Source organism: Arvicanthis niloticus, chromosome 3 (genome assembly GCF_011762505.2).
Source record: "Arvicanthis niloticus isolate mArvNil1 chromosome 3, mArvNil1.pat.X, whole genome shotgun sequence".
Lineage (NCBI taxonomy): Eukaryota > Metazoa > Chordata > Mammalia > Rodentia > Muridae > Arvicanthis > Arvicanthis niloticus.
The window spans coordinates 116,427,640-116,453,519 of NC_047660.1; the positions used below are offsets into that span (position 1 = coordinate 116,427,640).

The 25,880-nt window shown below is 36.2% G+C and overlaps 1 protein-coding gene and 1 long non-coding RNA gene across 14 annotated transcripts in view; one reads left to right on the plus strand and one right to left on the minus strand.

Moving 5' to 3' along the window:
• The window catches only part of Kansl1l (KAT8 regulatory NSL complex subunit 1 like), a 121,415-nt gene that overhangs the window by 58,199 nt on the left and 37,336 nt on the right, over positions 1–25,880 (plus strand). For all 13 annotated transcript variants that reach the window (XM_076931738.1, XM_076931726.1, XM_076931731.1 and 10 more), the window contains one exon: positions 8,046–8,250. In XM_076931738.1, the coding sequence (XP_076787853.1) occupies positions 8,046–8,250 (205 nt within the window). The remainder of the gene's footprint in view (positions 1–8,045; positions 8,251–25,880) is intronic.
• Positions 381–24,614, minus strand: LOC143441805 (uncharacterized). Its single transcript, XR_013109493.1, has 3 exons — positions 15,200–24,614; positions 11,641–11,715; positions 381–4,022 (listed from the first exon to the last, which is right to left on the minus strand). It is a non-coding gene; the product is annotated as an uncharacterized LOC143441805 (long non-coding RNA).

Below are 25,880 nucleotides of genomic sequence, written 5' to 3' on the forward strand. Positions count from 1 at the left end.
TTTTCAGTAGTCATTTCTCAATTACAAGAGTGTTGTGTGATAGCAGTGTTTTCTGAGTCAGTGCTTTCTATATAACTTTGGATTCTGATGGATGACAGTAATCATATTAGCTGGGTGTATGATGTCAATGGGGAAATAAACCTTCCCTGCTGTGTTCTTAAAGAGTAGTGCCAGTAGGAGTTATTTTCATTTGTAAAATGACTTCTTTTCCTTTTTATCTATAATGATGTAAATGTAAAACATAATTTTATCCAGGGAAATTACTGGTAAACTATTAAAATTATGTCTAGAAAATATGTAATTATATAAGAACAGTTTTGTTTTCAGTATTAATTTGCAAAATGAGAATACAAAATTTATTATACAGTGATTTCTTAGAAAAAATATTTGAAGGATATACAGCGAAATGTTAATGAAAACAATACTTCATCTTAGAAGGCAGGGTTTGAAGTGATTTCTCTTGTATTTATATGTGGTGGTACATGTGTGGATACCCATGTGTCTATGTGCCCAGGATGCCTATAGATGTCAGAGGACAACTCTGGGGGTTGGCCTTCCAGTACCACCCACCTTTTGAGAGAGGAATCTTCACTAGGCAGACCTAGCTTGCAAGGACAGGCCTGCCTTCTATTGTCATGCTATTGCTGGGCTTACAGGTACACAATCACCCCAAACTCCTCACTTGGTTTCGGAGAAATCTACACTCCTGTTCTAATGCTTGTGAAGCTGGCTCCCTGTTTCCTTAATTTTTACCCCCTTTTCTTTGTGTGTATGTTTCCATTTTTTTTTTTTTTTAAGATAGAAAACCCTAGGTTTTTCTGAGCACAGATAAGAAATGATGTTTGACTGGCCATCATTGGCTTTCTGCATTTTGGGTTTTTGTTTTGTTGTCATGCTTTTAAGACATCCTCCATTTTTTCTTTAAAAAATTACCTTTAATATTTTTTTTTTATAGGCCAGTTGTTATCCCCTTCCTGGTCTGCCATCCAACAGTTACTCATACCATTCCTCCTTTCCCATCTCTAAGAGAATGTCCCCACTCCGGCCCACACCACTCCAGGCCTCCCTACTCCCTGGGGACTCAACTCTCTCTAGGGTTAGGCGTATCGTCTCTCACTGAGGCCAGACCAGGCAGTCCTCTGCTGTATATGCTGTTAGGGCAGGGGCAGGCAGAAGGTTGTACTAGCTGGTGTATGCTGCCTGGTTGGTGGCTTAGTGTCTCAGAGATCTTGGGTATCCAGGTTAGTTGAGACTGCTAGTCTTCCTATGGGGACATCTTCCTCAACTTCTTCCAGCCTTTCTGTAATTCAACCACAGGAGTCCCTGACTTCAGTCCATCAGTTGGGTGTATCTGCTCCTGTGTCAGTCAGCTGCTGGTTTCCATTTTTTTTTTTTTTTTTTTTAAAGATAGAAAACCCTAGGTTTTTCTGAGCACAGATAAGAAATGATGTTTGACTGGCCATGCTAGGCTGTTTTCTGTAAGCACAACATAGTAACAGTAATAATGTCAGGCCTCTTCTTGAGATGGGTTCCAAGTTGGGCTGGTCAATGGACCTCCTTTCCCTTAGTCTCTTCTCCATTTTTGTCCCTTCAGTTCTTTTAGACAGGAACAATTCTGGGTCAGAGTTTTTAACTATGGAATGGCAACCCCATCCCTCCATCTGATGTCCTGTCTTTCTACTGGAGGTGGACTCTACGAGTTCCCTCTCCCCACTGTTGGGCATTTCATCTAAGGTCTCTTTCTTTGAGTCCTGAAAGTCTCTCACCTCTCAGGTCTTCACCTCTAGGTCATTCTAGAGCGTCCCCCACCTTCCACCTCTTGAGGTTGCATATTTCCACTCATTCTGATGGCCCTCGGGGCTTCACTCCTGTTCCCCCCAATATCTAATCTTGTTCTTTTCCTTTCTCCCACCCATGTCCTTCCCTTCCCCTCCCCCCATGATTGCTTTCTTCTCCCTTCCAAGTGGGATTGAAGCATCCTTACTTAGGCCCTTCTTGTTAACCTTCTTGAGTTCTGTGGATTTTATCCTATACTTTTTTTTTTTTTTTTTTTGCCAAGTATCCAGTTATTAGTGAGTACATGCCTTACATGTCCTTTTGAGTCTTGAGTTATCTCACAATATTTTCTAGTTCCATCCATTTGCCTGCAAAAATCATGATGTCCTTGTTCTTAATAGCTGAATAGTATTTTATTGTGTAAATGAACCACATTTTCTGTATCCATTTTTCTGTTGTGTGACATCTGGGTTATTTCCAGATTCTGACTATCACAGATAAGGCTCCTATGAACATTAGTGGAGCATGTGCCCTGTGGCATGGTGGGGCATCTTTTGGTATATGCCCAAGAGTGGTATAGATGGCTCTTCAAGTAGATCTATTTTCCGTTTTTTGAGGAACCTCCAGATTGATTTCCAAAGTGCTTATACCAGCTTGCAATTCCACCAGCGATGCAAGAGTGTTCCTCTTTCTTCACATTCATGTGCTGTCACCTAAAGTTTTGATCTTAGCCATTCTGATTGGTGTAAGTAAGGTGGAATCTCAGAGTCATTTTGATTTGCATTTCCCTGACTTTGAACATTTCTTTAAGTGCTTCTCGGCCATTTAATAATTTTACACCCCATTTTTTGATTGCGTTGTTTGGTTTTTGAAGGTTAGCTTCTTGAGTTGTTTATATAGTTTGGACATTAGCCCTCTTTCGTATATGGGGTTAGTGAAGATTTTTTTTTTCTCAATCTGTAGGTTGCCCATTTGTCCTACTGACTATGTCCTTTGTCTTACAGAAGCTTTTCAGTTTCATGAGATCCCATTTATCAATTTTTGATCTTAGAGCCTGAGCCATTGGAGTTCTGTTTAGGAAATTTCCCCTATCCCATGCCAATGAGTTCAAGGCTCTTTCCCATTCTCCTCTATTAGATTCAGTGTATAAAGCTGAAGTCCAAGTGGATTAAGACATACTCTTTAGGCAGGCAATATAGTACCTGCCTGTTGCCCGCTACCTTGGGGGATAGTAAGTTTGAGACTAGCTTTGGTTTATATGGTAAAAGCTTTTCCCAAAAACAACTACAAAAAGAAATTAAAAGTCTCATTTGAAGGTAATATCCAGAGGGAAATAACTCTATAATTGTTTCTTTTTTTCTCCATGGAACATAGAAATCCATCTATTTATAGACTTAATTATCTCAATATTTTGCTAACTCAGCTAAGTTTTTTTCTGACATTATTATTCACTCCAGAAATACTTTAAAAGCAATTCTGGAGACTACTATTTTAACACTAAAGAGTTCTGTATATTTCTGTGATATTCTTTATCATATTTTGTTACCTTGGTCTTGAGTTTCTGAACCTAACTACTTCTCAAAGTTAGCATAATTTATTACTGTCATGAAGTTCCTAGTCACATTCAACTTTTTATCCTTAAGACAATCTTGTTTATCTTTTTTTTTTTTTTTTTTTTTTTTTTCGAGACAGGGTTTCTCTGTGTAGCCCTGGCTGTCCTGGAACTCACTCTGTAGACCAGGCTGGCCTTGAACTCAGAAATCCGCCTGCCTCTGCCTCCCAAGTGCTGGGATTAAAGGCATGCGCCACCACCGCCCGGCCTTGTTTATCTTCTTAAAAACACTTTTTACTGATATTTGTGAGTTTCAAATCATGCACCCCAGTGCTATTCATCTCTATCCACTCGTATCTGTCCTCTTCTTGCAACCTCCTCCCCAAAATAAAAAACACACACAAACAAAAATAAAATAACACAAAACATAGAAGACATCTTGGAGAAGCTGTAGTGTTACATCGTGTCACACAGTATATTCCTCTCTCCAAACATCTTCACTTTCAAATGTTCTTTGTAATGAGTCACTGCTGTAGTTCCAGGTGTCTGGCTTCTACCCTGGTGGTACAGATGAGGGAGCTGGAGCACTGACAGCTCAGCTCCCACCCAGGCTGTTGGGGTACATGACAGGGCTGATCTTGTAGAGCCAGAGCTGCAGGATTTCCATGACAGACACTGGGCAGCAGCAGCATTCCTAGTGAGGAACCAATATAAGACAATCTTTTAATGATTCATTTCTCAGGATTGTTATTAAGTCTCCTAAGTAATTTTTTCTCAGTAGCCATGTTTAAATGTATTAGAAACCTTAATATAAAATTAAAAGTCTATAGTTTAAATATTTATCTTGTACTGCCTTACACATTCTAAGTAAGTACTGTAACTACTGATATATATCTTAGGCTCTCCTGCTCCCCCTTTTCAGTTTTTAAGACAAGGTAGCCCTGTGTAGCCCTGGCTGTCCTGGAATTCATTCTGGAGACCACGTTAGCTCTCCTCAGAGAGCCTGCCTCTGCCTCCCAAGTGTGAAATTAAAATGTACACCACCACTTTTTAAAAAAAACTTTTTAAACTTCTGGAACTAGATCAAGTGTTTGATAGTCTTCACATCTCAATTATTAACTAGTTAAAAAGCCACTATTTTATTTGACTTTATACTTGAAAAACACATTATGCATGATCCTGGCACTTTGTACTTTTCACATTTTAAGGTAGGGTCTCATTAAGTTGCCTAGGCTGGTTTTTGCCTTATTCTATATCCCAGGTAGGCCTGAACTTACAGTTTGATTCACTGCCAAGGCTTCTTTTTTTGTTTTTTAAACTGGGTTGAATTTATTAAAACATCAAAAACTTCAGAGTACATTTTTGCTTTAAAATGACTGAATTAAAGATAAACACAAATGTAGGCAAGCAGGCTATAGAAAGGCAATGAATGTCTGGTTAAGAAGAAAACATACTTATAAAATAAAAATCTATAATTACAACAAGTGTCACTTAAATATATTATTGACAGAAACAGTTTCATGCTGAACTTAGAAAACAAGATTCTACTTGGCCATTCTCTCAGATGCACTTAAAAGAAATGCAGTGTAAGAAATAGGGACAGGAACACTGTATCAAGCAGACATTACAAATAAATAACACGACATAGTACAAGTAATATTTTATGAGAGATAAGCTAAGCAAATTTGTTTTAGAATGAAAGTTGCTGAGTTACATGAAACATAGGCTACCCTCTTGGTCAGTAGCAGAAATTAAGCTTTAACCTTAATATGATTCCAAGTATTAAAGTTGCAAAAAGAGGTAATGAAGGGCCTCTGGATGAGTTTAACATCCAAGCAATGAATGCAGGGTGCACTTAAGCAGACAGTCAGCTTGGCTGGATGTGATCCAACATTCAGCACATCTTTGTCTTCCCATCCCAGGTTCCTTGTGGGGGTTGATTTGCTCCCTACAGACCACTTAGAACAGTGACTCCCAACTGCTACCTGTTCAATAAGTCTCATGTAAAATGGCTGTTATTGGTACTGTTTGTTTGACTGATATCTGCTGGCATAATACTGCCTACAAAAAAATATTTTAGTCTTCAATAGTCCAACTGTATTGTTCTGCACTTACGGATTTTTAACTACGTGGTGAGGTTACTTTAATTAGGTATTGCTACATGTTCTAACACTGTGATGAGCAAAGCAGAGCAAAGACACCGAGCATAGTCTCAGCTCTACTTACAGTTTGAACAACATGTTTAATAAAATGTTTCTCCAAAAATAGTTAATTTTTTCTGATTTATATGTATCTTCTTTTTTTTATTGGATATTTTATGTATTTACATTTCAAATGTTATCCCCTTTCCTGGTTTCCCCTCAGGAACCCCACTCTCCCATCCCTTCTCCCTCTGCTCTGCCAAAGCTTCTTGAGAAGCTAGCATCACTAACCTGTGTTACTTGGACTGGCAAAAGACTTTAGGTGACAGTTTTTGTGTTATTACACAAAATACTTGCTACAATTATTACTGAAATATTTGTTGAATGTATTACAGATACTGTCTTCCCTGTTTAATTCTTAGTTTTGTTTTCATTGACATAGACTATCTAGGCTTCTTTGTATCTGTTTAATTTCCCATTGCTTGTATATGTTCTTGAATTTTTTTGTTTCATTCACTCTAGAAGAGTATTTTTACAATAGCTGTAATATGATTTAAAAGCAATAATACTGTTGTAGAAAACAGAATCTTTTGTGTGGATATTTGTGTGGGTATGAATGTGTTGTGGGTATGATATATGTTCTTGTTTTATTTTCATGCATGTATGTTGGGTGTCTTCACAAGCACTCTTCACACCTGAAGTGAATCTACTCTTCTGAGTTCTAGCTTCCATCTAAGCCTGTCCCCAGCCCCACTGTTGAGGCTGTGCATAAAACACAGGGGCACAGCACTGCTGTGCGTGGGTTTTACAAGGGTGCTAGGGATCCAAACTCAGGTTCTTGTACTTCCAGAACAGGTATTTTACAGACTGAGCTATCTCTCTAGCTTGTAGAAGAACCATATCTCGTATTTACCTGCAAACACCAATAGTTCTTGAGCCAAACAGCGTTATTTAGGACTTACATATTGACTACTAGCATCACGTATAGTAGTGTCATTTACTTCCCAATGGAGGTTACAGTACATCAAAGATAAAAGGACCAGATGGAGACCTGTTTCCAGGTGTTTGTCACCATTAACAAAATAATAAGTAAGGAATTTGAAGCCAGTTTATTATGAGGCTGAGTCACATGGTAAAGCAGTAATAGCTGGCTTTTCAGAAAGAAGTACATCTCAAATCTCTAATAGCTCCTTTATGTCCAAACTTAAAATGAATGGAGGAGTACTGGTGAGTTAAGGCAGAGGAAAGGAAAAAATTCCAGGAAGTAGTGTGTCTGTGTGTCTGTGTCTGTGTGTCTGTATCTGTTCTGGAGTAGGGTTAACCCCATTAACCCAGCTTTTCTGCCCTTTGTGGGGTTCTTTAGATGTGGTATTGTGTCAGATACATGATAGAATCAATCTACCTAGCCCATCTCCAATTCACTTGTTAATGTTAGACTATTAAGTCAACTTGTGTTGGTATGCATAAATCAAGTCGAAATTGGAACCTGTTGTATGTGAAAAGTTTACTTTATATTAGTACATAAATATATTGCTATGTATTCTATATTAATATATTATTATGCTGTGTAGTACAAGTGAAGTTAAATATGTCAACATAAAATAGCTCTCTAAAATTTCTAACACCTATAAATAGATTCAGGTTGCCTTGAATAATATATTCCATTGTGGAAACAATTTCACAAACTGTTTTTTATAAACAAAAGAAAGTCATATATCAAGGAACCTCTTCCAAATTCAGGGTTGGAGTAGACCAGTCACAACAACATAGGAGCGGCTGTTAGAATTTCAGGTGCTGTCCCTTGAGGGTTTTTTTTTTTTTTTTTACATTGGTGGGACTCAGTTGTCTGGCAGTAATTTAGCTATTAATATATTCCAGAGGTTTTTACTGCTATTCAGAATAAAACCAGATCAGATTCAGAGATGGATAACAAGTGGCCATTATTGGACTAAAGATACCCCATGATAATTTTCTCTTGATCTGTAACATTCCAACATAATTATGAAGTTGTAACCTGTCAGCCAGTTTGTAAAATCTCCAGGAACTTAAGTTTATAAAACCTTAAATGTAGTGTTAAAATTCCTAAAAAGTGTAATTATAAACATGTATAGATTCTTTCATTATTTTATAGTTATGTCTGTATAACTGTATGAGAGTTCACTGAGATTTGGTATGCAGTAAACTTGCTTAGTTAAGAGAAATAAAAGATGCAAGGATGAGTCCTCGGTACTTTTAAGCCTTTAGTTTTGATGTACTCCACCCAAATGTGGAAAGAAATTGGCATAAATTATTAAAATGATGTTGTATGTGAATTATTGATTTATAAGGAACATTAATTTTATACTAAGCAAAGTTTTAGCTTTGAAGATGTATATTTTGTAGCAGAAATTCAAATTATTTCTATATTTTTATTATGTAATTCTCCATTAATGTCAATTGTTTTACCTATTGTTATCATAAAATTGGCTAAAACTGAATCCTCTTGTATCATAATAAACCATAAAATTGACATGTAGCTTTCTGTGCTTTTGTTCATTTTATTTTACCCCCATCTCCAACTATTTCATCCATTTCAGTGCTTCAGAGAATTTAGATGAGCTCTCTTCCTCCAGTAGCTGGTTACTTAATCAGAAGCACAGTAAGAAAAGGAGAAAAGACAGGACAAGATTGAAATCTCCATCCTTGGCTATCATGAGTACAGCTGCTCGAACAAGGCCCCTTCAAAGTTTCCATAAAAGAAAACTCTACAGATTGAGTCCCACTTTTTACTGGACTCCTGAGGTAAGGCTGCATTTGGGAAATCATGAAGAAAGATTTCACTACCCGTATTTTTTTAGTACAACTGGATGTGAGTTATATATAGATACTTAAAATAATTACATAGATACAGTTTATAAAGTAGCCAATAACAGATACTGATAATAAAATTGGGATTTAATTTTTTTAAACAAAGCAGGATTCTAAAGTTTCTATTATTCTGTTTTTTAAAGAAATAATTTTTGTTTTCTTTGCTGCTAGAGATTTAACATGGCCCCCTTGCATGTTAAATCTGCACTCTATACTGAGTATAAACACCCATGGTTTAAAAACAAACAAACAAACAAATGTATGTTGCTGTTTTGTAAGTAAATTAAACTAATTTTTTAAGAAAATTAAATGTCAAAGTGATTTCTGAAATATACAGGTAAGGGTAATACTGAAATGTACTACTACATATCTGTATTAGAAATATTTGCTCAGGTGAATAAAGGTCTAAGGTTATTGTGGATTACCAAAACTGCAGAAGCATTAGAAGAAGTCCTATTAGAGTATTTAGAAGCTAGCTTGAGTAAGTTTCTTTTGGCCATATATGGGAATATTTGAGTATCAAAATTCATAATTTCTCTTTCTCCCTCCCTCCCTCCCTCCCTCCCTCCCGCCCCCCTCTCTCCCCCTCTCTCTTTCCCTCCCTCCCCCCTCCCTCCCTCCCTCCCTTCCTTCCTTCCTTCTTGTCTGCTTCTCTGTCATTTGCTTCCCAGCTTCATTCCTTCCCTTCCTCCTCTTCTTCCCTTCTGAAACAGAGTCTTATGTATACTATGTTGGCCTTAACTTACTGTGTTAGTAAACCAAGGATGATCTTGAACTGATCCTCCTGATTCCACCTCTGGAGTGCCTGGATTATGATGATGATGGGAGTTGAACTCAAGTTTTATGAATGCTATATAAGAGTGTTTAGTAAGCATTCACAAAGCCCTGAACTTTGAGGCCCAGGATTTCATAAAACTGAATTGACATGTACCTGCAATTCCAACATTTGGGAGGTAGAGGCAAGAGATGAAAAGTTCAAGGTCATCCTGGGCCACACATGATCGTGCCCTAGATCAGACAGTGTCTCACAGCAAAACAACACAAGACAACACAAAACAAAAAGCACATGCATCATGATTTTATACTGCTAGCACGTAGAAAATACAGACTGGTAGGTAGATAGGGCAGGGTGTTAATCAATACAGAATGGATAATAAGCAAAGAATGAGTGGCAAGAATAGGGAGTGTTGGTAATCCTGGGGTCAGTATTGAGGAGATGGTAGAATAGGATATTGGCATAGACTTAAAAGTACAACAGCCATTTTTGCCTGTTGTCAGAGGTTTATAATTTTATTTTAGAAAATCAGAAAAATATTTCACCCAAGTTATCAAAGCCAGAGTTAGAGTTGCCTATTATAAAGATACAGTATTATTCAGTGGTGTATAATTCTAAATTAAACATGAGTATTAATTAGACAAACTAAGAAACAACTGGCTTGGTATTCTTAAAAGTTCTTAATGTCATGTTATGAAGAATTGTTTTTGATTGTGATATTGAGAAATATGATAAAAAATTAATGTGTGATCCCGAACATTATATTGTCAGGGGGACAATATTCTTGGAACAATGAGAAAACTGAAATATGGTTGATAGATTACATAAAAATACTTAACCAGGTTGGGAATCTAGCTCAGTGGTAGAGCATCTGCCTACCGTCTATAAACTACATTCTGGCTTCATCCCCAGCATTGCATTCAAACAAACAAAAAGCCACTGTTGGATTTTCTGAATGTGATAACTGTTTTCTTGTTATGTAAGAAACCAACCTACTCTAGGAAGCACCCACTGCAATATCAAAGGGTAGTGGCTAACATGTTAATTCCTGTGCATCTAGAATGGTACAGTTCTGTGTCATCCTTTGGAGAATTGAGGGGACAAATCTGTAAGTACATTTCTATCCTGGCTGATGCAAGGCAATGCATTGAGAAGGAACAATGCAATGAAGAGGGCTAAGAGCTCTTCTCAAGTCAAGTCAACAGGATGTAGGAAGTACTTAGCTAATTATCAGTTCTTCTGTTTGATTTCTAAATATTAAAAGGCATTTTCAGGACTTATGGTTTCAGTTCCAGTACACAAAGAAACTAGACAGTATCACTTCTATCTTTAGATTAAAACAGTAAGCAACTTAAAAGCTAGTTCCTTTTCAGGGATCTATCAGAAATTTGAGATTATCAGGCTAATTGCTACCCTAAGCTATTGAGAGATGGGAAACTCAGAACCACAGCCAAATCCAGATGCAGAAGCCATATGGTACACTAATAATGTACACTAATAATGCTACACAGGCTTGAGTGAACCTTCATTCCTTCATGGGATCACCTATTTAAAGCTTCAAGATGGGAGGGGATGGCTAATGGCAAAGAGAAAGATAATGTGAAATAAGCACTATTTCAGACAAGGATTCTTCAGGGGAAAGAGAACATCTTTCCTATTTTTGTTACTGGTAATCTCTCACTGAAGAGAAGTGGGTATGTTTGTGTAAATAGGAAACACTAGTTCAATTCATAGCTTAAGGATATAAACTTTTAGTGTAAGGGTACACTAAAAAGATGCAGTTTAATCAGAAGATGAATAATACTTCCTTTTTCACACACTTTAATACCAAGCTAAAGGAACTCCAGTATAAGAAGAGGTATAGCTTTTCACTGAGAAGGAATCTGAAGGAATCTGGAAGTGAATCAGGAGGTCTTGGAGTATAAGTTAAAAAGACAACCCACAAGTATCTAAGGAGGGAGACATTAATTTTCTATTTTTCCCCTTTTTGCTGTTTATTTTTCTTAGTTTTGGTCCTCTTGGCCTGCTGTTGTGATCGCTTTGTTCCCGCCTCTGTTACAGCCTTCATGCTTTTACTCATCTCTTCCTCAGTCTCTCTCTTACCCCTTTCCAAACTCTCCAGTTTTTTTACTTATTATTAGTAATAGGTCTGGCATTACTAACTTAAACTTCTTTTATAATTACAATCTGAGCCCCTTTATAACCTTACTAAAGATGTAGGTTAAGTAGTTATTTGCGTTTTACTACATTTTACTGACTGTTTTCTGGACAAATAGTTGTTTTGTTATTAATCTCTGCTTCCTCTCCTTTAAAGAGTATTGTGGACCATAAGCCCAAGAGAAAACTACCCTCTCAAAAGTTATGAGTAGATAAAGAAAAGAAAAAATACATATACATCTCATGAGTTGTCTAAGTCACAACATAAAACTCCACAAAAATGAAAAATTTAGCCAATATGACTCTTTAGCTAAAAGATCATAACTCTTCAGCAGGTATAACCGAATATGCTGAAATAGTTGCAGTGTAAGACAAGAAATTAAAAAACTTACTATAAAATGACCAATGACTTCAGAGAGGAAGGTCTGAAAAAGCAGGTGACTGAAGTGTGGACGTCAACTCAGAACCTAGATATAAAAAGTATGTAACATGTATTAAAATTGCTGAAACTGAAATCAAACAATAAACAAACCAATAATAATAATAACAACAACCACCATCAATGGAAACTTGTATTAAAATTGCTGAAATTGAAATCAAACAATAAATAAACCAATAATAGTACTACTACTACTATCAATAACAACAACCACCATCAATGGAAACTACCACACATAGAGTAGGTCAAAGCAGAAGAAACAAACCAAGGATTAAAAGCAAAGTCAAGAGTACATTTAGAGATCAGTTTAAAAAGCAAAACAAAACAGAATACCTGTGACTTTGAAAAACCTAAATGTATGTTTAACAGAAGAAGTGAGTTTGAAGTTAAAGGTAGAACACAACTATTCAATTACAGAGTAACAGAAAACTTCTCAAACCTAGATACAAACAGGCACTGATGGCACTAAGAATCCTTAATCAATATGGCAAGAATAGAAGCTCTCCATGTCACATTAGAGTTAAATACAAACAACAGAACAAAGAAAGGATATTAAATACATGAGGAAGCTACATGTGGTGTCAAATAGCCATTGGTGAGTTTGTAGTCCACATGGAGAACGCATGGAGGGTAACACAGCAAGACTGTCTAAAAGTGAAAACAGAAGGCCATACACAACACAACAGCCAGTAAGGGAGCATTCCTGTGTACTTATAAAGGCATTTCTATCCCAGGAACAGTAGACCCCTCCTCTCAATAAATGCCTGAGAAGCTAGAAAAGCAGGACATGATATCATCCTGTCTGTCTGTCTGTCTGTCTGTCTGTCTGTTTGTCTGTCTGTCTATGATTATGTTCTTTCTATTCCCAATTGCAGGGATTTTATTAAAACAATGTTGAACTATTGGAACAGTGAGACAATCATGTGATTTATGTCCCTTTGTATATCTATGTGTTATAGCTATTAATTTTCTTTTGTTAAACCATTCCTAAATCTCTGAAATAAAGCCAACTTGTTTATGGTATACTACACATACATGTGCACACATAGCATAACAAATGTATACCTAAAAGTATACAAAATGGGTAAATGTAAAAGTGTTTTCCCTCAAAAGCAAGACAAAGGTATTTACTCTCCCCATTCTAATATAATACATCACAGGAATTCTTATCTAGCTCTTAAGAGTAAAGCATGAGAAACATACAACAAAAAAGAAATATTCAATTAACTGTATGTGCAAATGATTTGATATTATGCTTAAAAGACCTTCAAAAAGACTCCTCCATAAGACTTTTAGATCAGCTAAACATTTCCAACACATAGTGGGATATAAAATAAACACACAAAATGTAGTCACTTTTTAATATACAATCATAATCATGCTGAAAAAAAAAACCAACAAAATAATCCCTTTCTCATTAGCTTCAAATACAATAAGGAACAATTCTAACTATAGAAATGAAGGAGATCTATAATAAAAAAGTGTAAAAAGCTGATGAAAGAAACCAAGGAAGATTAGAGAAGATGGGATATCATCCTATGCCAATGAATCAGCAGAGTTAATATTATGAAAATATGTATACTGCCTGAAGTTCTTTATAGATCCAATGCAATCTTTAACATTCTTTACAGAAAAAGCAGTTTTACAACTAAATAGTTCCTGAATAGGCAAAGCAATTCTAAACAAAAAGAACAATTAATGCTGGAGACATCAACCAAAGCCCTGCTACTAAAGACTCATCAATGTATTGGAACAGAACCTTAATTTAAACCACTGGGAAGCCATAGAAGACCAAGAAGCAAACCCATATATAGCTACAGCTATCTGATTTTCAAGAGTGGTTCAAAACAAAGCTTATAGAACATTCAACTTCAACAAATGATACTATGAAAAGTAATTCACACATGGCCAGAAAGGGCCATATAATTAGGCCCTGTCACAAGAACAAATAAATCTGAATATATATAAAGAACTCATAAAACTGAACATCAAACCATCTACCATCTAAGTAAAGAATGGGTGAATGATTTGGTCAGTCCTTACAAGATGTATAAATGGTCAATAAACATGTAGGAAAATGTTCAGCATCCTCAGCCAACGGGATAGTGCAAACCAGAACTAAACAACAGATTCCCATATCACTTTAGTCAGAATGGCAATCATCAGGAGAGCCAGGAATAGAAATTCTGTCAAATAATGAATAAGCAGCCTATATACATCATTAGTGGAATATAAATTGATGCCTCCACAATGAAAATCAGTACAGATATTCTTATACAATCTCATGTTCCACCATACCACTCCTAGGCATATATCTGAAGTCAGAATACTGGTAAGAAAATTAATTTTATTTTTGCTTATCCCAGTGATTGTCTTTCCACAGTTGTTAATGGACACACACACAGAGACAAACACACACACACAGAGTGAATGATTCAGTCATAATGAAACAAATTATATCATTTGCAGGAAAAAGGATGGAACTAGATATCATCATGTTAAGTAAAAACCAACCAAACAACCAAAGAACAAACAGGACCAGAAAAATAAGTTTGTTTTATGTTTTCTCTCATATCTAGAATTTAGATTCATTATTATTATTATTTACTAAAAATTCCTTGATGACAAAGTATGACTATTTGGGAGGAGAAATGGTCAGTAAGAAACAGGAATGGGAACAGGAGAGGGTAAAGGGAACAGATAAAGATCAAAGGACATGTCATATACATAAGAATTTCATAATGAAACTCATATTTTTCCAATGAATATGTATTAATAAAATGATATTCTGAAGTATCTGGTACCTACAGCAATAGCAGTTATTACTTTTAGTTTATATAACACAATAATAAAAGGCTTACTTACCTCCTATTGCATGGTCAATCATGCTCAGTATTTAATAAAAATCTCCAAGGCACATTAAGAAGAATAAGAAGAGTAGAAACTGAAGAGACAAAACAAGACCTAACCTCAAGTATGAGAAAAGGTCATATTTTGTCATATGGAAAATCTTAATTAAGAGTGTTATATTAGGGTTTTTCGTACATAAGTAAGAAAACACAATAGGCTTGCATGCAAATAGATAAAAAATCAAGAGGAACCCACAGGTTTATGCTACAAATTTAAAACACTGTAACTTGTTTGCTACTGTTGAGCTCATCAGCAGACTGGTCATGGCCAAGGAAAGATCAACACATGTTGCAGAGACGATTGAAACTTCCAGAACAATTCAAACAGAAAAAGGAATCTTAAAAATGAAACAGAACATGGCAGAACTATGAAGTACTTTCAGATGGTGTGTCAGATATGTCTTGGAGTATCAAAAAAGAATGGGACAAAAGAAAGATTTGAAATAATGAGAAATTTCTAAAATTAATGGCAACAAATCAAACACGTAAATAAAAGGAGAAAAATATCAGCCTGAATCCCCTCCCTCTTTCCCTCCCTCCCTCCCTCCCTCCCTCCCTCCCTCCCTCCCTCCCTCCCTCCTTCCCTCCCCTCCCTCCTCTTACCTATTACCTGAAACACATGTAAACTTTAGAAGCCAAAGACAAATCTTGGAAAAGGCCAAGGGTAGTGGTGGTGGTGGGGTAGTTTCTTTACTGTATAAGAATAAAAGTACAAGGTTAGGTGACTTTAAAAAATACCTATTGGGGCTGGAGAGATGGCTCAGTGGTTAAGAGCACTGACTGCTCTTCCAGAGGTCCTGAGTTCAATTCCCAGCATCCACATGGTGGCTCACAACCATCTGTAATGAGGTCTGATGCCCTCTTCTGGTGTGTCTGAAGACAGCTACAGTGTACTCGTATACATAAAATAAATAAATAAATCTTAAAAAAAAAAAAAAACCTATTGGAGCAGAGACGGGAGTAAAACATTTAAACAACTAATATTAAGATTTTTATCCCAAAAGATGTCCATGTTCTGAAACATAGTACCTAAGAGAATGAACTATATGCTAAATTGTGACCCCCAACTACTCACTTACGTTGACATTCTAATCCTTCAATACGTCAAGATTTGACCTAACTTGGAAATAGATTTGTTGCAGTGGTGATCATGATGTGCTCTAATCCAATACAAATGGTGCTTTTTAAAAATGGTAAAATTGGACACAAATGAATGCTTATAAGGGTAATGACATTTACATGTGAAAAATGAGTTCAAAGAATACTGCAGCCTTTTAATATGTTCCACATATTGTGAACCCCAATCATAAAATCATTTCATTTGTACTTCATAACTGTTATGATTTGTGATGCAAATATCTGATATGCAACTCTTGTTGGGGTAGCAACCAACAGGTTGAGAAACACTGATCTAGAGCAGTAACAAGAAGAATACACACAACTATTCTTTCTTTAGGTCTTCAAAAGAAAACAACCCTGCAGGCATGTGATGTGACATCTGTCCTCTGGAGCTAAGATACTCAGTGGCTTATGACATGCATATGCCATCCATTTAGTTAGTAGTAGGGTCTTTGCATATTTATTTAAGGAACTTAATACTAAGATCATTTTGGACTTAAGATGAAACTTAAATCTAGTGATAAATGTTCTAATAAGAGAAAAGAAATTAGAATTTGGAAAGCAAAGACAGGATTGAAGGCATTATGAAAATATGAGAAAGCATTGTGGAATTATGCTACATAAATCAAGGACAATACAAATCCTGGATGGTGGAAAAGTATGGCTCTGCTGACAGCTGGGATGCTATAATTATAAGCAAATGAACATGGAATTTTTCAATGTTCTCAGTTTATAGCATTTTGTTATGGCAGCCCTAAGAGCATATGCTACCATAACAAATATATAAAATTGTAGAAGTTGGTTAATAAGAATGAAAAAATGTAAAGTGCATAACAGAAAAAGTCTAGATTCCTTTGAGTATAGAAAATGCAGAAAATAAAGTGCTAACATCTTAGAAAATATATGCTGCCATTATTAGAATGTTACTAGGAAAATGTAAAAGCTGTGTGTGTGTGTGTGTGTGTGGTACTTGCACATGAATGTGAGGGTAGACATGCTTACAGAGGCTAGAACAATACATCCATTGCTAACCCACCTTTTTTTCTTGAGACAAGACCTCTCACTATACTGGAGATTCATCTCCTTGACTAGGCTATCTGGCAGGCCCACTCACATGGATGCTGGAGCAGTGAATCTGGATAGTTGCTAAAAAATTTGCAAGCACTCTGGGGCAACTTATGACCTGGTTTCTTCTAGTTGCTTTTGGTAAACTACAAGAGAAAGAGGTAACTGAGTAAGGAACTGTTAGGTAAAAAGGAACTAGAACTTAATAACTGGGACGCTATCATCTTCAGTTGGGGAAAAGTTATATAACATGCCATGGTGTGAGCCAAAGGTATGAAAAAACTTTTGCCAAAGATACTGGGTTTTTGATTTGTGAGAAAAGTCATCTGTGAGCAAAACTCATCTCAGCAGAAGCCATGTATATGGAGAGAGGGCTAATAGTTCAGAATCTTCAAAAACCTATTTGGTCTAGGGACATGGATATCTATAAAATATATAGGAGGTACTTGGTGGTTTTAAGAACTGTGTATCATCAGGAACATTCCCAGCTCACACTCAAAAGGACAGAGATACTATGATATGAAAGATTTTAAGGTCACCTAAATTGTCAAGCAGGAAATGGACTGATAATACTGTGCTGTGTATCTTGAATTATGTTTTAAGTCAGAGAAAGGTGAATGATGGGTTTTAATGTCAGAGAACAAGCTTGAAAAAATGGGAAAATATCTTCATGGCTAGGTGATTTCTCTCTCTCCCTCTCTTATTCTTTACAAAGATTTATTTTATTTATGTGAGTATACTGTACCTTGTCTTCAAACACACCAGAAGAGGGCATCGGATCCTATTACAGATGGTTGTGAGCCACCATGTGGTTGATAGTAATTGAACTTGGGACCTCTGAATGAATAGTTACTGCTAAGCCATTTCTCCAGCCTGCTAGGTGATTTGTTAAACAACATAAATATATCACTAAGTTAACTTGGCCTTTGATGTTTTATATTCAACAAAGGTATTATTAACTCTGAGAGTATACACTAAGTGAAAAACACTTATTCTACCCATATCACACTCACATATGCATGTTAGGATTTTTTGTTTCTGACACAAGGCCTCTATGTTGTCCTGGAACTTGCTATGTAAACCAGACGGGCCTACGCGCCTCTTTCTTCTGAGTGCTGGGATTAAAGGCATGTGCCATTCTATCTGGATAAATGCATATACATTTAATGTATATGGATATATATCAAAAGGTTTCTAATACAGGATGAATATATATTTAATGTATATTTTTACATATAAGTGTGTTTTCCAAGAAATAAACTAATGAAAATTTGGCATAAACAGAATTATATGCTACAATGGTTAAAATGGCTAGTAGTATCAACTAAAACATTTGTCAGTAAAAATGTAAGAGACTTGAACAGCATATCCCAGTAAGTCACCAATAAAGTTGAAAAGCCATTACTCTTCAAAGAAATACAACTAAAACTAAAGACACCACTAAGTATATTTATTCTTGAGATCCAGCAACTCATAAACTTAATCAGTAGTAAATATATATGTATACAAAGTGACAGGTATTTTCATAAGGTGTGAGTTCTGTAGAGATACAGTACAGTAGGAAAGCAGGTTAAGAAGAGACAGAAGAATAGAAGTAGAGATACTGAAACAAAAAGATTTAGCTTGAGTTGGCTGGTGACATACATGGTATACCATCTAACAGCTGGAAAGCCAGGAAAGGGTACTGGTAAAATGTATTTGTGATAATAAACTTTGGGGGAGTGGTCAGGCTGGCTAGAAAAGGGTATTATGATGATTTGGTGTTGTGGTCACAGCTTCATATTTTGACTATCATGGTCAAGTATATAAACAGGTGAAATGCCATATTTATCTTTCCACAGATACGGACAAATGTCCAATGGCACACTTTCAGAATGGCTCATCATTGTTAACTGTTAATTAAACAAATCAAGAGCACAGAGACTTAAACTGGTTACTATTAACTTTCATGAGTCTGAACCTGATTTCTTTACCTGAGTAGTGATTCTTGTACTTACTTACCTAAAGTGTCTCTGATATTAAGTTTAGTGATAATTGGATAAATTACATGAAGTCTAAATAGTGCTTGTTGCTAAGCCTCTTTTCATGTCCATAATGTCTTGGGGATTTTCCACGTGTTCTCCAGATGATTGCTTTCTTTCTTGTGTGTGTGTCTCTATGTAGCTATGTGTCTGTGTGTAGATAGGCCTATAGAGGAAAGGGATGTTAGGTTGCCCTGGAGATGGAATATAGTATAGTTAGCTCTGAGTCTCTTGTTTGATGGTGGGAACTGAACTCAGATCCTCTAGAAGAGCTGTATGATCCTCTAAAAGGGCTTAACCTTTGATTGATCTCTTCCGGTCTTCCACATTATTATTTTTTTTTAAAAAACTAAAACATTTTTTCATCAAATATATTTTGATCATGTTTTTTTCCCTTCCCTCAACTCCTCCTAGATCTTCCCCACCAACGTATTCAACCAACCTTGTTCTTTTTCTCTCACATTTGTTCAAAAAAGAAAATCAAAACAAACAAAAAATAAGACAAAAGTACCAAAACAAACAGCAACAAAAGAAATCCATATAAAAGCCATATAAAACTGTGGTTTGTTTTGTGTTGTTCAATTACTCACTGCACACAGTCTGCCCTGGGGTTTCTTAGATAAACCTAGTGATGGTTCACAGGAGCAAACTTTTTCCCTTTGCCAGCAGCTATCAGTTACAAATAGCTTCTTGGTTAACAGTGGAATCCTGTGTCTACCTCCTCTCAGAACTGGACACTTTCTGGCATGAGCCCTTGCGGATCTTATATACAAATTCATGTATGTGTTAGTCCTGCTGTGCCTACAAGACACTATTTCCTTAGTCTCATCCATCACCTCTGGCCCTTAAAATCTTTCTACCTCCTTTTCTGCATTGATCCTTGAGCACTGAGGAAAGGGCTTTGATGAAGAGGGAGTGAACACCCCAAAGTCTTATATTTTCTGCATATTGTCAGCTGTGGGTATTTGTGTTAGTTCCTAACTCCATCAAGAAGCTTCCCTGATAAGGTCTGAGTGAGGCACTAATTTCACTCAGGACAATTTCCTTAGAATAGGCAAACTTCATTCCTGCCAAGCAGCCCCAAAAGATCTCCACATTTCCCTGTTTTATTTTATATATAAGACTGAGCCTGTCTTAGGTCATTCTGACAAGAATGCCTTCCTTACTTGTCATGGAATATGCATTATCAAAAGCAATGCACTGTCTTGGATTGGTAAGGCTCTGTGCAGAATCTTACCTGCCCTTGGCTTGTCAGCCTGTTAATTTAATAATTTTATCTGGGGGTCCATTTTAAGTTTCAAGTCATGTGCCTTGGCTGCCAACATGTTGGTGCTGTTAAAGACAAGCTTTAACATGGTGGGCAGGAATAAAAGTATTCCCAGGACAAAAAGAGCTACCATGATCAAGCTATATATGCCATTATTGAAACTTGACCAAAATGGAAATACTGACTTCAAGCCATGGATAATTTTATCAGCATTATCTGCATCATCTAAGCTCAGCAGAACAGCATTCTTTAAATTCATAATCTCACTATGCAAAGTTAAAACATCCAGAGAGGTGTTAGAATTATTCCAAATACCCTGCAAGTGTCTTTAAATTTTTCCTAATTATAATGACTATCATTGTAAATTTTAGAAGTAACACAACTCCATTGGTATTTGGCATGACACTCAAGATGGTTCCTTACTCTTAAACTCTGAACCTTCTTCCAATAAGGCTTCAGGCAGGAATCTAAATCTTAGGCTAGAACAAAGAAGTAGGTTTCAGGCATGAAAATGACTCTGGGCTAGGACAGGGAAGTAAGTAGGCTCAGATATTTTGGTCATCCTGATAAGCCGTTAGAAACAATGATCACATGAGTGATCAAGGGCCTTTGTTTATTGTCTTGCTTGTTCTTTGACTATTTGTGTTTATTGTCTTGTTTGTTCCTTGACTATCTGCATCTACTGTATTGCTAGTGTTCCTCAACCTGAACTGACTTTAATACTTGCATGTAATTAAAATGGTATAAAAGCAAAAAGGAGGAGGAGGGATGGTATGGGGGCTTCTCAGGACAGGGGTGGGGAGAATGGGTAAAGGGGATGACATCTGAAATGTAAATAAATAAGATATCCAATAAAAAATCCAAAATAAAATAGGCAAACTTCTTATATTGCCCAGACTTTCCAAAATGCAAATAATGTATTTACTGACTGACTGAAGTGAAGTGAGATTTATTTTGAGAGAATTTATATGACAAGAACAAATATCAAAAGACACAATTCACAGGGGTTATCATTTGAAACTACCACACTCCAGCCTCTGGATCCCAATGAGTGACATTTCTAAACCACTTAACCTTTCCTCCAAGACTACTAGTATTATGCCATTTATGGTGTCAGAATCAAGTTTGAGGTCTCAGATGCCATCAATAAGATGTATAGGTACCTGTACTGAGGCTTTAGGTATAACTTCTCTGTGTGTGTGCAGTTTTTAAGTACAGCTCCTCTGTATTAAAAAGCTTAATTTTACAAATAACATTATTGGTTATTTGCCCTACAAATTCCCAACAAACATAGATCAGCAGAAAAGAAACTGCAGTTTGGGGAAATGTATGGCACAGATTAGTTTTGAAATACAAGTAGACACATTGTAGGTTAATTAAAGTCTGTAAAGTAGTTCTTTGTTTTTGAACTTGCAAAAGTCCCACATCTTCCTCCCAATTCCTGAGAACATGACTGAGCTGTAGTATGTGGTACTTTTCTGAAGTTCTAACAAAGGCTCTTATATTTGAGATCCTGAAACTAATGACAGTTTTATTAATGACCTGCAGTTCATCTTCATGCTAACGTGTCATTTCCTATTTCAAGAAATTATTAGGTACTTTGAGCATTCTGCCTAGAAAGTCAGGAACAAGCTACACCTCAACGGATTTCCAGTGTAAATATATTTGCAGTGTAAGTAATCTCACAGTAGAAAGGAGAGAAACATCTCCCTCTGTCCTATGACAGTGTGTGTGGTCTGTACATACATGCATGTGCACACACAAAAACTGAGTACTTTTTTTTTTAATTGTAGAAGCAACGTTTTACCCCAAGTCATCTGAGCATATAGCTTTCAGTTTAGTATTTTGAGGTAGAAACTTCTGAATGTGTGAAAAGTGCATCTGACTCTTTTGCCTTCTCCTGGGCTCATTTTCTTTCTTGCTTTGCCTTGTCAAACTGTATGTGATGGTTTTTGTTTTATCTTATTGTATTTTATTTTGTTATCTCTAAGAAGCCTGCTCTTTTCAAATAAGAGACAGACCAGGTTAACATTTGTTCAACCTCCATAGAGTTTCAAATCTAGAAATCTTGGAGTCTCTAGGCAGATTATATTATTTATTGTCTGCTTATTTCTTATGGGGATACACTGGTTTATTCCTGAAGAATCTATGTTTTTACATTTGGTAAATGTAATTAAAACTGTTGACATGTCTACAGTACAGATGTATCTTTAGATCTAGGAAAATACATTGGCAGGCATGGAGAAGATGTAAAAATATTCTCCAGAAAAATACTATGATTCTTAACACACAAATATAGCTAATAACATTAAGGTAATATTCTATTTACAATTAGTAATCCAAATAAGGATGATTATCTGACCATCATGTTTACATCCTTCTTGGTATTCTTTATTGCTGCCATGCAACCTTCGTTGGCATTTCAGCTGTAGGAACCAGGGAGTCAATCACCCTACATAATTCCTGGCAAAGGGAGTTTCCTGTAACAGTGGGAAAGAACAGACATTTCTAGACTTCAAGGTCAAATTCTCACTCAATATAGTTTACAACACAATACCAATTATTATATCTTCTTTCTCATACATGAAACTGGCTTTAAATGTCTATATATGTGTACGCATCTGGGAGTATGTGTAGGTAGAGTCAAGGAAACTAAAGAGTTTCATGAAAAGAAAACAAAAACAAAAGAACAGGCTTTGCAGAAACAGTGAGAATCTAGTAGAACATTTGATGTGGAAGTGGAAGGAAGAATACTGGGAAGGGTGTTAAGGATTTAGTTGTGGGGGAGGGGAGAATCAAAACTAAGTATAAATGGAAATGGTGTAAGGGAACCTTTTTGTGTGTTGGTTAAAAATAAACAGGAGGTAGATGATTAGGCATTTTAAATTTAATGTATTTTAAATTAAAATTTAATTACTTTTATTTCACCTTTTCTTTCCTTTCTCCAACATGACCTCTCTAGTTGATGACCTCATTGTATTGGCAGCACTGGGTGGGAATTGAACCCAAGGTTTGCCTCATGCAAAACAAATACTCTGCCACAGAGCTACACCTTGAACCTGTTGTATTTCTTACTAGGGCACTGTTGTGCCATGATGTAAGAAGCTACCCTCAGTCATTCTTCTGGCAGATAGTACTGAAAGTTGTCTGCTTCAGTTCCATTCACCTTGTGACTTCTCACATCCCAAGGGTTCTCACATCCCAAAGGTTAAAATGGCTTCCTCTCATGCCACCTAAGAACAATGCCCCCAAGACAACATGAAGGAAAACAGAAACCACAAATATCATTTCCACTGCATTCTGAAGGACAAAATAAATCAGTTGTCTATTTCAAAGTCAAAAGGATGGAGAAATATATCTTTCAAAGAAGATTTTTAGACTTTATAAATTTATTAGGTATAGATGTGCACATAGGCAAATGAATGCAGGTACCTATGGAAGCTAGTGGGGTCAGATACATAAGACCTGGAGTAACAAATATGAATAAATATAACCTTAGATAGGAGCTGCAACCTAAAATCTGATTCTCTGAAAGAGTAGAAAATACTCTTAACTGTAGCCATCTCTCTAGCCTTGTTGAAATAGAAGTCTTATCATAAGAGATTATACTTTTAAGAATGGAAGGAATTTGTGGCCATTTCCATTAAGCATCCTTCCAATTGAGATCTGCTTTGGAAAACATAAGTGAACTCATTTAAGAAACCAAAGAGGAGAAACTGTATGGTTACCTTAAAGTCATGTTGAGACTAAATAGTATTAAAGTAATATACAACCCATCCTTACCACATAAGTATTCTTCAAGTGTGAATGAGAATGATAGAGTCAACAAATCAGAGTGATGTTGGGCAATCAGTGATGACCTCTGTTTTGGGGAAAGGAAATATGAGTACTAATTTGAATGATTACTATGGAGCCTCTGAAAGGGTCAGTTTGCAATAGGGAGAGACTAGGAAACAAGGAACTATCAGAATAGACTAGATGTAATGAAAACTTAGATTACAAGGAAAAAGATGAAACAAAAATATTTTATAGAATGAATGACTTATTGTTTTGGTATGAAAAAGGAAAAGTTTTGGAAGAGAATAGAAAAAAGTTATGTCCAATTATGGTACCACTGATCTCCTTTCATAAAATGTTTCTCACACAAGTGCTAATAATAATAGCATAACATCATCAAAGATTAGGACATGGTAGAACATGAACCAAATCTGATTCTCTACTTCATGCATGTTATTTACAGTTGTATAAACTCTGCTGTGCTGTAAATAGAAAATGTTCTATCTTCTTCAGAGCACAAATTCTGTTATATTTTTAAGCTAATGTTGTTCTTAGTTTTATGTTTACCTTGGACTCATTCTTTATGTTATTTATTAATTCTTTCAAGCCAGTGAGGAATGGCACTCAGTAATGTTTGCCCAACATACTGTTACATTTTCTTTTTGTATTTCTTTGTTGGTTTATGTTTACTATTTTTTGCCCAATATTTTTTATTGGATATTTTATTTATTTACAATATAGATGTCATCCCCTTTCCCCATTTCCCCTCCCTAGCACCCCCTATCCTATACTCCCTCTTCCTTTATGCTGTTTATACAATTTTGATTATATGCATGCATTAAGGTCAGTTCTAGGTTGAAGGTCTAGCAATACAATAGATGCAGATAGTTGAGGAACAAGCAAGTCAATAAACACAAATGGTTAAAAAAAAAAAAAAAAAAAAAAAAAGCAAGGAGCCGGGCAGTGGTGATGCCTTTAATCCCAGCACTTGGGAGGCAGAGGCAGGAAGATTTCTGAGTTCGAGGCCAGCCTGGTCTACAGAGTGAGTTCCAGGACAGCCAGGGCTACACAGAGAAACCCTGTCTCAAAAAACCAAACCAAACCAAAAAACAAAAACGAAAAAGAGATCTTCCTATTATGTGAACACTCATGTGATCACTGTTTCTAAAGGCTTATCAGGATGACTGAAGTATCTGGGCCTACTTCCCTATCCTAGCCCAAGGTCATTTTCAAGTCTGAATCCTACTTCCTTGTTCTAGCCTAAAATTTAGATCCCTATCTGAAATTACTTCTTTGTTCTGGCCTAATATTTAGATTAGTGCCTGAGATTACTTCTTCGTTGTAGCCTACAATTTAGATTCCTACTTGAAATTACTTCTTTGTTCTAGCCTAATGTCAGATTCCTACCTGAAGCCTACTTCATTGTCCTTGGCCCATGTCAGATTCTTGCCAAGCAGCCCCAAACACTGTCCGTCTCACCCCCTTTTTTATTTCATTAACAAGACTAAGCCTGTCTTAGGTAATTCTGAAAAGAATGTCTTCCTTACCCATCATGGAATATGCATTATCAAAGGCAATGGACTTCTGTCTTAGGTTGGTAAGGCTCTGTGCAGAATCTTACCTGTCTTTGGCTTGCCAGCTTGTCAAATTAATAACTCTATTTGGGGGTACATTTTCAGGTTTAAGATATGTACTTTGGCTGCCAACATGTTGATGTTGTTAAAGATAAGATTTAACACAATGGGCAGGAATAAAAGTATTCCCAGGACAAGAAGGGCTAGCTTGCTCAAGCTATATATACCATTCTTGTGGTTTGTCCAAAATGGAGATACTGAGCTCAGGCCATGGATAATTTTATTGGCATTATCTGCAGCATCAGAGGTCAACAGAGCAGCATTCTTTAAATTCAAAATCTCATTATGCAAAATTAACACACCCAGAGAGGTGTTAGGATTATGTCAAATATCTTATAGGTGTGTCTTTAAACTTTTTTCTACTATAATGACAATCATTGTGAATTTCAAAAGTACCATTA